This window comes from Chaetura pelagica, unplaced genomic scaffold (genome assembly GCF_000747805.2).
Source record: "Chaetura pelagica isolate M959 unplaced genomic scaffold, ChaPel_1.0 scaffold534, whole genome shotgun sequence".
In the NCBI taxonomy this organism is placed as follows: Eukaryota; Metazoa; Chordata; class Aves; order Apodiformes; family Apodidae; genus Chaetura; species Chaetura pelagica.
Window position 1 is genome coordinate 987,701 of NW_009953065.1, and position 15,297 is coordinate 1,002,997.

At 40.5% G+C, this 15,297-nt stretch overlaps 1 protein-coding gene across 1 annotated transcript in view; it reads left to right on the top strand.

Moving 5' to 3' along the window:
- LOC104387990 (maltase-glucoamylase, intestinal-like) overlaps positions 1-15,297 on the top strand; it is a 57,043-nt gene that overhangs the window by 35,467 nt on the left and 6,279 nt on the right. Inside the window, exons 13-18 of the mRNA XM_009996793.1 lie at positions 863-980; positions 4,159-4,327; positions 4,865-4,981; positions 7,749-7,897; positions 11,162-11,246; positions 13,636-13,692. Of these exons, the coding sequence (XP_009995095.1) occupies positions 863-980; positions 4,159-4,327; positions 4,865-4,981; positions 7,749-7,897; positions 11,162-11,246; positions 13,636-13,692 (695 nt within the window). The remainder of the gene's footprint in view (positions 1-862; positions 981-4,158; positions 4,328-4,864; positions 4,982-7,748; positions 7,898-11,161; positions 11,247-13,635; positions 13,693-15,297) is intronic.

The window sequence follows — 15,297 nt, forward strand, 5'->3', positions numbered from 1 at the left end:
GAATCACGTTTTCTGCACCCAATGGGTTTTGGCAGCATCTACTTAATATGGGATCAAAGACCAGGCAGTATCTCTGCAGACAATTTGTGCCCCATGCTGCTTCCCCTAGCTCAGCTAAACCAGTGATGTACCAGAGATGTCAGGGTTACCCTTGGCTATCACAAAAAAATAGGCAAAATGCTACTGCTGTCTCTACCGCTGGTAGAAAGAGCTACTGGATAATCCACCTGCATGTGAATATACCATTATAACCTTGCTCCTTTCTGTGCAGCATATCAGGCCATGGCAGATGGCACCCTGAGGACTGCTACACCTCATGCTTTTCCCTCCCCTGTGCACCTCTGGCACTCCCAACCCATCGCTGTGACCTGCTTGGGACTGTGCTGTCCTTTAATCTTAGATGCCTGAGGGGAAGAGGGACCAGAGTCGAGCTCAGGTGTGAACTTTGCCATGATAGGGAGAATCATTCTGCCTACATACATCTGCAGCTGAGTGACACACAAACTGCGGTCTCGTGATTTCATACATCCATACAAGTTCCCCGGGCATCTGAATTTCTGTTTGTGTTTGGTTTTATTGGTTGGGGATTTTTTTAATGTTGATTTTGTTTGTTTGTGGTTTTCTTTGTGTTTTGTTTGTTTTGGTTTGGTTTTCAACTTTTTTATTCTTACGTAAAATTTGTCACTATGTAAAAGAATGTGTAGCTGTACTCTTAATTCAGCAATGCAGAAGTTTTCTTTCTGGCTATCACTTACTGAACACATGATATCTGACATAAAAGTTGAAATTAATTAGCAGTATTTACTCAGTCTTCTCACCCTCTTGATGCATACAATTTTACAATATTTTGTGTAATTCTCAGAGATTAGTGATGGTTCCCTGTCAGAAAAGACACTGTGTCCTGATTCCAAGACTTACCTCGGAGAGCACTACAACACTCACTCTCTCTTCGGCTGGTCACAGACAGCACCAACTTTCAAGTAAGTTTTCTAAGCAGATTTCAGGTGATTGAAATAAATTTTAAAGGCTGCTGATGTTACCTGGGAAATCTGTAATAATATCTACTAAGAAATAGCTCCATGCTTCATTTCACTATTTGTCATTTAGTAAAAATTTTCAAGAAAAGAGAGTCTTGGAAGAAGAAATGGTATCTTTTCGGAATTTACTTTTCTTAGCTAAAATCAGGATCTACTTGTAGGGCCTAACTCTTCAGCTACTGCTTTTGTGTAACTAGAGCAAGATGTTCCTGTTCTCCGTTAGAGCTGCTTATGTGCAGCTGCTGCAGAAGCAGCCTTGTGAGGCATCAGGGGAATTTTTCCATCCCTTTGTTACTGTGGCCCAAGCAGAGATGTTCCTATCACTTCCAGTGAAGGATCTGAATCATGTGGCTCCTGCGGCTCCTCCTGCTTCTGGAGCTGCCTCTGGTTCCTGGCAGGCAGCATTTTGTGTGTATGCCTGGGGCTCGGTTGGTCCAGGAGGGCAGAGCTGCATTGCAGCACAGTTGATGTCAGCTACTGTAAAACTCATTTTGCAGCTGGGAAACACTCAAAACTAGCTTATACAAGCAGTCTGTTGCTGTGGAGCTGGAGTGGCAGGGTAAAGCTGGCTGTTAGATTAAATCAAATGGGCAAATTATGCCTTTTGCAGTAGAGGTTGAGCTAAAACACAAAGTTTAATCCTGCAGTGTAAGTGCCAAAGCAGGGGTCCTTGTGCTGGCTTATTTCAGAATATAGCACTCATTTTCAGCACTTGAATTGTGACTGCATCCAGAGGACATGGCTAAGTGAGCCTACTCTTATGGTGTAGATGCACTTATATTTATATGCCAAGCCTGGGGGAAGGGAAGCACTGGGTAAAAGCCAGAAGTAGTTTGCCAGCTCTTGTGGACCTGGCTGAAGAGCAGTCCAGCTTTTGAGAGGAGAAGCAGAAAGCCCTTGAACCCCGGACCTCACTGGCCACCCAGCCCAGCCAGGATGCATGGGACTTGGCATGGTCTTTGGGCCCTTGTGCCCCAGTCTTAGCAAAGATGCTCCTGTCACTCGTCTGTGCACTGGGGTTTGTCCTCCACTCTCTGGGGTCTGCACAACCATTCACTGCCTTGGTAACACTGTTTGAATAGAGACTTTGGATTGGCCTGCCTTCTTGAGCTGTTTTTCTAGTTCCATTCAAGCTCTGTGCCAGTTTTCCTGAGGCAAACCCTGTGAATTTAGCAGGAAAAGTTCTGCACTGCTGCCCCAGCCCCTTCAGTGTGCACAGTGTCCTGGCCAAGCTAACCTGGACCGACGCCATTGGGATGGTCACTGCTGCTCCTTGCAGCCTCCCCCAAGGCTCTCAGCCTTCCCCATCCTGCTGCACCTGCTTGCAAGGCTCCTTCCAAGAGAAACACATTTTTTGCTGAACCAAATGTAGAGAGTCTGTTAAGACTGGAGAATACCACCAAAAGCTTAAGCAGAGGCTAGATTTGCTGCAAAGTGGGGAACTCTGGTGAATTTTGTTCTGTACACATTCAGTTGGGTTTCTCAAACATTTCTTTTCAAGGCTGGTTGTTTCCCCTTTCTGCATTTGCTCTTCACAAATAATATGCTAAATTAAATTACTGAAAGGAATATTTAGCAAACCAGTATCAACTGCAGGATATTGGCTGAAAGCAAATAACAGCTTCGTAATAATATACAAAGCAATTCTAAGGATTATTCTAGTGCAGCCAGAGAATAGGAATGTGTCATTTGACCCATGTCAAATGGCTTGAGTTTGGTTACATTAATTAGCACAGCAATCAGCTTGTGTCTACCTTAATGCTGAGAGTTATTTGCTCATGATATTCTGTAAATAATTTCAGTCAACAAATACATTTGACAATATTAGGACCTGCTCGGCAATGGTTCACAATAGACTAAAATTTATCCAAGAATTACTTGTTGCAAATAATTTGAGTTGATTTGATGTTGCCCTCATTAGCAACCTGCATTTGCAAATAGAGCCAAAGACTTGTGCTACACAGCGAGAGCAGAGGACACATATCCTGGACATCCATGAAATGGCTCCAAAATGCCATTTATACAAAACACATGGAGTCATGAGTAGTTATTGAGCCCAGCAGCACTCCTACAACCCTGCACCTCTTGTTGCATATGGCCCATCAGTTTAATCTGTTTAGGCTGTTGGATTTTTTGCTTCAGAAACAAATGTTGAAGCATTTCAAAGGCTCTGTGCCATCACAGAACCAATACCAAATCTTGGCCATTACGAATATGGATGAAAGAGCTCTTGATCAATTCTCATTAAGGAGGGGGAGAATAAGGTGGATGGTGAACAACATGATTATTATTTTATAATAGGATTTCCCAGAGAGTATAAGTTGTGTTGCTCAAATCATATTAAAGCAGAGCTGAATTTGAGTTCCTGCAATATAGAATATTGCAATATGAAATGATGTACAGAGATTATCCTACACTGAAGAATTTTGTTATAGATTTGTTAATGAGGTATATTGCACTTCCTTGATTTTCTGGTGATGCAGAAAAACTATTTTAAAAGGCAAGGAAAAATTCATTACACTACTAATTCTGTAATGAAACCTCATATATCAAACAATGACAGAAAACCAGAGGAAATACTACAAGCATGGGGTGACATTTTGAATGATTACATTTTAGCTTTCTATATTGATTATTATTTTTTTTAAGATATTCAGATTATTACTATTTTTTAATTCCAGGATATTACAACTGATTCGGCAATACAAATCTCTAAATAAATCCTATATTGAAAAAAATACATATTTTACTCGGTTTTAGAAGCATGTAGAACCTAAAAGGAATGTACTAATACAGAAAGGAAATTATGTTTCAATTTTCAGATTAAGACACTGTTGAGAATAAATTTGTGTTAAACACAGATTACTTTTTAGGAAGGCTAAAAATACCTGAAACAAACTGTTTTGTGGATCAGATAGATTTATTTTGTTTTATTTTGGTCACTGAGTAAAACTTCCCATTATTTGCAGTTTTGCAGCCCCGTTTACCAACTAACACATTTAATAACTGTTTCACAAGTAACACCCCTTCAGCGAAAATTGTGCCTGAAAGCTCAGGGTGATTGTATGACTCTTTCAGTTACCATTCTTATTTTGAATGGTCTTCTTGCCTTTCTTTGCAGCGTTGTCCAGCAGGCAACTGGAAAGCGAGCGTTTGTCCTGAGTCGATCTACATTCGTTGGCAGTGGGAAGCACGGAGGTCACTGGCTGGGTGACAACTTCTCTCAGTGGAGGGACATGCGCCTGTCAATCATTGGAGTCCTGGAATTCAACCTCTTTGGCATTCCCTATGTAAGTCCAATGTCCTTCAGGCAGTTGCTGGCTCATACACAGTATTGCTTTAAATTAACTCAAATGTTTTCTGAAATAAGCTGCTTGAGATGGCCAGCAGGAACGGCCTCCACAGCATAAGGAACTGGAGGTTTAAAAAAGCTAAATGTCATCAGTCTTGGTTGGCTGAAGAGAAACAAAAATAACACTGCTAGATTCAGATTAAATTACTGCATCCCATCCAAAACTGATCTCTCTATATTATGTATTCTATCACTGAAGTCCGTCCATATATTTTTGGTTTTACAAGCTGGGCTGGAGGATTCGTAGAATTACTGAAATATGGTGAGATCTTCCACAGTGATGTTAATGCTACAGGAGTCAGTACAACCTCAGTCCCTGGAAAATTTCATATCATATGGAGCATTCTTATAAAATAATCAGAAATAGGTATCTCTTTCAAAAAGTTATCTTTATTAACAGACTTGTTTAGTTTCTCATTTTGGGGCCTCAGTCACAACCACAAACATTCATCCAGTGAACTTAATTTTTCTGTAGATTGGTGCTGATATCTGTGGGTTCAACTATAACACCACCTACGAACTCTGCTTGCGCTGGATGCAGCTGGGCTCTTTCTATCCCTTTTCCAGAAACCACAATGCAGAGGGAAATATCGTAAGTAAACAAAGTTACCCAAAGCTGTAGTCTATCATTACAGTGACCCTGATGGTGATTTGTGTTACCTTCTCAGAAATTTACCTGCCATTCTTGGGTAAACTGGAGCAGTAGGTGAAAAGGATTGCTGCACTGAGAGCAGGATTTACTCAGGGAAGTGTAAATTTTTCCCATCCATCATGTAAAGATGACATAGAGATGCTGAAAACTATGCAGTATCTAACATCTGAAAGCCATGCAGAAATGTGTGCTGCATACTTTGAATGACAGAAAATGGTCTTCCCGCACTGTTGGCAAGGTTCATCCCCTCTATCTTTTTCCTGCGGAAGCCTGGGTTTTATTTAAGAACCAGTGAGTGTCAGACCATCTTCCTACTCCCTTGTTTATGTCAATTTTTGTTTCAGTACTTCTGTAACTATAATAGGCATTGCAGGAAGGTGAGGGAGAGCATTATACACCATCTTTGCTGTTTAAAAGCAAGTTTTAGACAAATGCCACAGTTAGAAACTCCAGACAAACATGCAAGAACTCTAGGGAAAGCCAGTGATTGTGACAGCATTGGCAGCTGAGAAGCAACAAAGACTGAAAAAGGCCAGTAAGCCCATGAGAAGCATAAAGAAGTGCAGTCTCAGCCCAGACACGTGCTCTGGCTTCAACTTATCATAAAGTCCTTTCAAGACTTGTCACAGATAGAAAGAAATATCAGGTTGTTTCTAACTATGAACAGTTTAAAGGTCTTGCAGCCTTTTTAAGTACACTGTGCTTATCTGCAACCATGATGAAATGGTTCTCTCAGTTCAATAAATGCGTTGTTGTTTGTTTTTTTCCTTCTGTAAACTGCTCCATGCAATGCTGGAGCTCAGGTTATTAGCTAACCTTCAGTTTTCTTTGAAGATGTGTTATCAAAATTTTGCAACATTTACACCCAAAGAAAGACCTCTATTTCTGCTTGAAAGTATGATGGACACTGAGCATCTGGGCAAATGCAGAAATAATAAGATATAGTGCTGTCCTTAAGAGCATCAGGAATTACCCTGTAGATCTTTGGGATATGCTGAGATATTTCTCTCTAGGAGAAAAAATTCAGTGAGGTGTGAGCTGCTGTTATTGATAAACGTTTTCTATTTACCTTTTCCACTAAAATTAAAAGTACTTTATCTCTATGTATTTGCTTGGCCCTTTGAGCGTGCAAATGGGGTCTGACCTGGGTGAGTGGGTAATTAGTCACATACATACAATTTAATAAGCAAGCACAGAACAATGGGTCTACCTGATGGGAGCTGCAACTCAGTGTTGAGTGACTGACAGAAGTACAAGAAGATATATTTGGTTTTACTGGATTACTTAAATCCAGTTAAAACATTGCATTCACTGGAAGACATTAAAGGCATTTTTAATGATTCAGCATCATCTAAGAAGTCTGACTGGTTTGTTGGTTTTTTTTGTGAACTTAGGCAATATATGTACAGTGTCAAAATACTGGTAAAAATACTGTGCAATTTTAAAAATAATTGGTAGATGCTTTGGAGCTTATAGCCAGCAGAGGATATTAACAGTGACTAATTCTGATGTAAACATAACAATGGAGAAATTTTACTTAAATATCAAGTTTAATTAATATTAAGTTAGTGTTAAAATAAAATCATAAATATCCACTGTGCCTAATCCACTGGGGATTTTGAGTAGTTTAATTAATAATTTTATTGCCTGAAAAGCACTAGATAATATAAAAAAGCTTTGTTACTTCTGTTCCTTTTATGTTTCATTATCCTTGGAATTCATCAGACATTCTCCAGTTTTAACGATAAAACAGTATTATGGGAAAATTTTGTGAAGGAGGAAGGGGAAGGCGTGTGACTTGTTATCTGGCTCAGTTTGGCACTAGAGGTCAAACAGAAGGAATGAAGGCAGATGTAACTCCTTCCTGTATCAGCACTGCCCTGGGCTGTGTGCTTCACATCCCATCACCGGGGGGAGTCAAGGTTGCCTTAAAGTAGATCAAAAGCAGCCAACGAGTGTAGGTAGATTTGCTTAAACCTGCAAAACCACCCTCTGGATGGTGGTACCCAGTATGAGTGCCCTTTCTCCCAGGACAGCAACACTGGCAGTGAGGAGAGGGGCACCACTGAGGTGTGGGAGTCCCCTTGTTCAGAGCATCCTAAAATGGTGGGCACAGGAGGAGAAATCAGGTTTCTTTGTGTTGATTAAATATTTTCCCCACTGCAGGCAGTGATTTCAGTCACTCCCTTTGGCTTCAGCAGGGCCATGAATTTAGCCTTACTTTTAAATAGATTTGCCTTTCTGTTCTTGGCCAACATAATGATGCTTTTGCCCTTGTTTCGTAGATTATCAGTCTTCCCTTTTTCCTGTGTTTCACCTTCTCTGTCCCAGAGGGCTTGCATCTCCAGGATAAATTAATTTCTGCAGACAGGGTGTCTGTTCTCAAGCATGGACATGAAACCCCAGCTTTCCTCCTGTCATAAGGTTAGGGGTTGTTGCAGATGGCTCATATACGCCATGGGGGAGGCCTGATCTCTCTGAACACGGTGGAATTTTTCAAGTTGAAGATTTTTAAACAAATATTAGTTTGGCGATAGTAGATGTGGTTCTTAATACCTCTTCCAGTTTGCAGACCAGTCTTTTTTCTTATTTGAACATTCACTTTCATAGCATCGTGTCAACCATAGCTCTCCTGAGGTTGCACACAGGTTCTCTGTTGAGTCCCTGGTTATAATGCTCAGTACAAATCAAAGCTTTTCCTTAACAGGAACAAGACCCAGCAGTGTTTGGAGATGAGTTTGCCAAGATAGCTCGTGCTACACTTCGGATCAGATACTCACTGCTTCCATACTTGTACACCTTGTTCTACGAGTCTCATGTCCACGGAAACACGGTGGCGCGGTCACTGATGCACGAGTGAGTTTGGAGTTTCTCTTTTTTAATCATATTTTACTCACAAAAATAGTTGAGCTTCTGTGTATAAACTAGTGGATATCTGTTTGAGAACGGTCACAGTAATATTACTGCATGCTCTCTCTTAAAAAGAACAGTTTTAGAATGAAACCTAATCAGATTATGTGCACAAAAAGAACTCTTAATATGTGCAATAGACTTTAAAATATAACCTATATTTGTTTCCAGTGGGAAAAAAACACATCTAAGTAAGGGAAATTCTGAAATTTTCTTGTCTTAGGCAAATATGCAGTTGTTTTTTATTTTAAAAATAGGAATCATATACCTGTATTTTCTGTGTTTGAATGAAATGAAATCTGTATTCTGGTCCAGAATGCCAAGATGGCTTCATACAGAGAAGCCTCAATTTTCCAATCATCCACGGCATTTGCATTTTCCAATTTAGCATTTGCATCTGGATGCTGTGTATGAAACCTACACCTGTGTCCACAAATTGCAGAGAGAAAACAGAGATAGAGATGTCTGAGTGTAGAAGCAGCTGCAAAACTGAGATTAATAAATACAGCCTGAAAAACCCCTCAGAAAATGTGACCTCAGATTTTTGGAACAACTAATTTTTTTCTGTTTGGAATAAGTAGGAATCAAACTAAGGTTTAGTTCCCCTCTCAGCATCTTTTAATGAGCTTTTTACCTGCTTTTGGTAAATTTTCTACTTCAGGATGCTTTATGCAAAGACTTGAGCAAAAGGGACACACCTAATGCATATGATAGGCTACTGCCTGAAGCTCTGACACAATTTAGTCTTATTGGTGCAGACTATGTCCTGATCTGTTTAATGTTGTTTTCCCTTTTAAGTTAAAAAGATTAAGGAGAAATGTTACAGGTACTCATGTCTTACAAGGGACTGTACATTATTTCAAGTATTTATTTTAGCTCTATTTTTGCTTAATTAAATTTGTGTTAATATTGGCTATTACTGAGTTCATTTTGACATGAATATTAGCTAACCTCTGCTAATACTGAATTACTCTGAAATCTCAGAGGCACCAGCAGAGACTTCTGTTAGGTGAAACTGGGCTGAAAGGTGCACTCCAGCCATTGATGGGAGTTTAGTCAGTAGAACCAGACTGGAATTACTAGGAAATAAAAACTCCAAAATATATTTGGGGCATGTAGGCATCAGGAGATCTGCACAAACTGTTCCACTACCCAGATTATTGTTACTTAATGAGTAATTCTTACTATTTATAATTAATATTCATTGGTTTGGTGGGTCTGATTAAGTAGAGACAGTGACCTACATGCTAACAGGAGGAGAAATGTGGATTTTAGAGAACAAGAGAACTAAGCCAGAATTTTTAATGTATAGATGATGGAATTCTATATCAAACCTTTCCCTTACTTGTAATAAATACAAAAGAGAGCTAAAAAACCTGCACTAGTTTTTCAAGTGGAGCTGTTAGGAGTTAAGCACCTTTTGTAGATCCCAGATATGACTTAATGGCTTGTATTTTCAAAATGGGGAAGCTAATTTTTTTGCTGAATTTGTGCTTGTGGTTGTTAGAGGTGCAAGAGCAAATGGTGCTGAGTCAGATGGTGAACCACTTGTTTCCACCTGCAAATAAGATTGCCCTCTCTTGATTAGCTCTCTCTCCTGAAACCTCCCAAAACAAAGTATATTGAATAAGTATTATGATTTTATTACAGCAAAATTAAAAATACAGACAGGCTGTTGAGATAACAAAACCCCCTAATGTTTCATATTTAACAAACTTTAAGACAAAGTAATGAATCAAAAACACCACCTCACTTAAAAAAATTACAAAACATCATGTCAGAATCCAGTAATGACCAAGATTAAGATGTCTAAAAGAGCTACTGGTTTTGGCAGAAAAAGAAACTCTGGCTAAACTGAGGTTTCTTTCATGCAGAGCCTGAGACATGCCTGCAAGAACATATTTTTTTTCCTGAGTTCCATGTACTCCCCTTAAGTTGCAATATTTTAGAAATCCCAGCACCAAATAGATGTGTTTTTATTGCCAAGGAGGTTTTGCTCATTTGGAGTAATTTCTGCAAGCCTGGGCTGGGTGCAGGGTAGACCTGTGCCCAGAGCAGGCAGGGTGTGAGAGCAGGACACTGAGCATTTTGCTCCAGCCAACATACAACAGAAACCTGTCCTTAGGCAGGAGCAGCTGCAAACTCAGTCAAGCAGATGTAGTAAATACTTTAAAAAAAATAATAATTTGTACATCCTTAGAGAATTATGTATTAATATGCAGCAGGCAGTAGGAATTTTTAAAAATGCATTATGATGGACAGCTCAGCCCAGCTGCCTTTTTTGATGAGGCAGCAGGGCTGTTGGATGAGAAAAAGGGCAGAGGAGCAGGGGGAAGCAGGAGACACAAACTACCTTGATTTTAGGAGGACTTGGGACACACTCCACATGACAATCTTAAAAGCTAACTGGAGAATGAAGATCCATTATGAATTTCCTCAGAGACAGGCTTAGAAACAATTGCAAGCCTATTTAAATTCTCAAGGATTTTATGCCAGATGAGTGGAGGTTCCTGAGATGGGGAGGATCTCTTTGCCAGGTGCTAGCCATTATTTTCATTAGCTGATGCAAAGTGGAATTGAAATCTCTTCTCAAGCTGGCACACAATGCCAGGCAAATGGGACTCTGAGCACTCTGGATGGCACAATCCGAATCCAAAACTATTTTAATACATTAAATAAAATGGATTTAATTACTCAAGTCTTCATCCACCCGTATAAGCAGCTAAAAAGTACAATATGTATGAACATTGTTTTGTGTTTGTCCTGCAAAAGATTTCTAATGTAAATCTATGAAAGGTGCTGGAAGCCAAATTCAAGGATTTTCACAAAGGCTTTAGATCCTAGAGAACAGTATTATTCCTCTGTGTTCCCTCTCCTGGTCCTGGCCCCTATCCTGCTCTTTGGCTCCCTGGATGACCTGTCAACCTGCTGGACAGAAATTTTGTTATTTTCCCACCACTGCTATTTTGAAAAGAAATAAGCTCCAGCATTTTGTGAAGATTCTCATTTGCTCCTCCAGTATGGTAGGTGCTACTGTAATTTCTAAATCTGTGTCCAGCTTTTGGCATTTGCTCAACCAGGAAAAATATTTGGCACTGTTGAAGGATGTCTTGAGGAAGCAGATTTCTTATTGCAGTGAGGAATACCAAAATATTCTGCAAGTTCTATAAAAATGTGAATTAACTTTGCATATTTCACTTTCAACACTAGATTTACCTCTGATAAGCAGACTCATGGAATAGATACTGCCTTCCTTTGGGGACCTGCTTTTATGATTGCTCCTGTTCTTGAAGAGGCAAGTACTGCTGGAATAAAAGAAATGAACTGCAGTTAGAGCATTGGATGACATTCAGGGCATGTTTGTTCATATCCACCCATTTCTTCCCTCCACTGTCAAAGCTTACAGAAGCATTTCTGAGCAGCACAGACAGTACAGAGCTGCCCAGTGCTTGAAGTGAAAGGATGAAAGTGAGGGCACTGCTATTCCAAACTCTAAATGGGTGTAAACAGGCTGGATGCTGCCTCTTGTGTACTCCTGTTACTGTGCTGACAGCTCCCTCCAAGGACACACAGAGAGAGTAATTGTCAAGCTGGCAAGGAACACACAGATATTAAAGCAAACTGGTTTCCATATTACCACTCACCCACAGCATTTTGAAACAGCAGCATCTCAAGGGCTGTGCTGGGAGTTTCCCAGCATCACAGGCAAGTGCAGTCATTATGGAAATGGTAATAACAATGTTAGCTGCTAATATAACAGGTTTGTAAAAGCAGCATTTTGCTGTGGCTGTGCTGGGCATGGCGCTGGAGTCAGGGCTCTTGGTGCTCTGCTGGAGCAAAGGGAGTTTCTCTCCTTGCCCCACCACTGACTGCTGACAGCACCAGGGAGGTGTATCCGAGCAGAGCCAGATACCTGCATGTGATGTATCTGGAGCTGCTTGCAGTCAGCCTCCTGCTGGAATACCTGATACATTGTCTAAATGTTGCTGATGATCAGACATAAACAGGCCACTGTTAGTCACCTTTTTTTTTTTTTTTTTATCCAGCCCTTGTGCCTCTGTGAATTCAAAAGGAAATTCTTATTCCTGCATCTAAAACCATTCTGACTCCAACCGAGGTCCCTCATTTGTCGGTCCTTCATCTTCAGGCTCCCTGAGGTTTCTAGAAGCTTATGACTAACAAAGAGACTTCACAGGGTCTCAGACCAGCTAGATGATGAAAGACGTGAGAGAAACCTTCCCACAAAGAGAGGGTGACAAGCCAGAGGTGGCTTCCTGTAAAGAACTAAATGAAAAGGAACATTATAAGGATATATAAAATGAAGGAATGTCTAGATGGGGGTTCCTAGTGTTTTCTGGGGTACTGTGACACAGAAGGAGGGCAAGGTGCCTGTGGCCTGATGGAGGAAGGATCATGTTGGAGGCAACACATTGCTGGGTCTTGTGGTGGGTGAGAGGTGGCAGCCAAGGCTGGTGGCAGCTGGCAGGACAGGGGCAGAGGTGGGCTGTCAGCCCCATACTGTGGCATTGCAGGCCAGTGGTGACTGTGTCAAGCTGCACGTGGCAGCTTGTCTAGAGAAGATGAGTCAGGGACAGCTGTCCCTTTGGGTCACGGAAAGCTTGTCCTTTGCTCCTTGAGTCTTAGGGTGTGAACAATGATACACCCATCAAAATTAGGATGAGGAAGCGCCTTACACACTGGTTTGTTATCTGGGAAGTTGTGAAGGCAAGGCTCATCACAATTCAGATGGTGGTTGCACACTCTGCAGACCAGAATATCCAGGGTTGTCATAACAATGCAGAGAAAATACGGAGAGACTGGCATCTTGACTTTCTAGGGTTTTCCCTTCAAAGCTTCAAGTGACTTTATAGATTAAGCCAAACTTTAATTTTTAAACAGCTAGTAAGGTCTAAACAGACAGATGAAACTACCTCAACCTTACTTGCTGCAGCACTATGACATTGCCTGAAATACCCAGAACTGCCCACTGTGGGAGACAGGATGTAGGACAAGACACATTTCCAGGATAGCAATTCTTGCATTCTAATGTGAGATTTGCATTCTTTAATAAATCAGTTCTTCCTTAATCCTACAACAGGATGATACAACACATGCTGCAAAACAAAACAAAGCAATTGTGCAATTAGCAGTGCATTACTTATTATTATTGTTATTTTTCTACAAGTTTAAATTGTTGACAAGAAGTCAAATATCTGTGTACCCTCCTTGCCAGACCTTACTCTCAGTTTTTGGAGCAGGAAAGGTGCAAGAGGCACTGAGCAGTGGTGTCCCCCCACTCCATCATCAGATGTGAACTCCTGTCTTGCAAAGGCTGCTGTAGACCTCACTGGGATTGCTCAGATGTTAGAGGAGTGCAGCTAGGTCAGCTGTATTTGCGAGACATAGAGCTATGGACTAGCCAAAATAATAATGTAAAATTGACTAATTCCATGGAACTGCAGTAATACTCCCCAAATAGGAGAGGCTTGTCTGTTTAATATAGATTTACCAGGACTAGTTAGTTCACTGCTATGATAATAACTCAGCCATAATATCTATGATTTGATGTTGTTAGAATATTCAGCATACACCCCTCCATGCACAAATATAATAAAGCTAATGTAATACCAGAAATGAAAAACAAAACAAAACAAAATGCTTTAATCACTTTCTAACAATTACAGGGAGCAAGAACTATGGATGTGTACTTCCCTGAAGCAGAGTGGTTTGACTACTACACCGTACGTATTTTTAAGATTCAGTTTCTTACATTTTTAACGTAACTTTAAAGGCTACAATTCCAGAAAAATAACTTTTATCAACGTTCAGCAGTACTTTTTATGTCAGCATCTGTGTTTAAAGAAACTAGAGCACAAAAAAATCTACACTAGGCTAGCTGGGAGAGTAAATTGCAGAGCTTTCAGTTGCATTTTATTTTTTGTTTTTGATTTATAAATCTCTAAGACACAGAGAACTGAGTTTTCAAGAACAGCCTATAAATTCATGAAACTGTTAAGTTTTCTTTCTTCTTTGCCTCTTTATTGCATGTTTTAATTCTTGTCCTGATACACTTCCCTGTATAGAAAACAGACAGAAACCTGAGTCGTGCTCCTGAGAACAGGCTGCAAACCATTTTGTGCATGCAGTTTTGCACATGCATCACTTTTGACTGACAGTGTAATTAGAGGGCAGGGCGAGGCTCCCCTCCAAAAGATACTTCCATGAGATGCTGAACAATCTGCTCTGTGGAAAATGCCATCCTCTTCTTGTTTCAGGGACTACAGGATTTGATGTTTTGAACATGGTCCCCAGTACTGCATTTCTAAAAGTGCTCAGTTTCAATCCAGCTAAGCTCTGCTGCAATTTGTAGGGTAAGACCAGAGTTAGCTTAAGCAGTAGTTAGACTGATGCTATGGGCTTTTGGAAATGTGAGCCCAGGAGCATCAGGCTGTTGTTAACTAACCTGAGCTACGCTGGCAGGGAAGCAGGCAGGACAGAAATGCTCTAAGGGGAAATTCAGACTTCTTTTAAATAAGTTTGATAATTTTCAGCATTTGGTTGGTGTCTTCAGATGGATGTTCACCCAACCCTTTCTCCTCTTTTCATAAGACCATGGTGCTGCTGGTTGAGCATTTTGTTCAGCTCTCCTTGTGGTTCCCTCTGAGCTCCCTTGCATGGCTGGGTGTGGGGACAGCAGCCCTAGGGCCCCTTGCCCTGCCTATGAGGCATGTCCCAGCATCTGCAGAGCTCATCTCCCAGCATTTGGCTCATACTTCCTTACACATGATGCTTATCCAAAAAGGTTAGGTACTTAGCATAGCTTATAATGATAATTTACAGCAGGCAAGAGCAAAGCCTTCCACCATCTACTCTGTATTCAAGCCTTGCCTACACCTGGTTTTGAGGCATTAAACCAGGAAGGAATAATGCAGATAACTTATGCTAGTTGTCTACACATATACAAGTTTCACTCATGGGATGCTATAAATACTTCTTGAAAGGGAAAGACTTGTCCTTAAAAAAGAATAAAATCTAAAGTTTACATTCCCAATGATTATGAATCACCTTAAACTGAGATGTGACAGGACCCATATGCATAAAAAGAAGATGTAACAGTTTCTTTTGCTTTTTGTTCAGTGTCTTGATGAAGGCTTTTTTCACAGCTTATGGAAAATTATACCATTTGCTGTCTTTCATTCATGATGCTTCTATCTCATGCATATGCATAACTGCAGGGGCTAGATCTCCTTTCACTTCAAAAAAAGGAACTGGGATAATACCCCTGAAATCCACTTCTTTTTTTTCACTTTCACTGATTTATTTGATTTAACTTTTTTTTCAGTGGT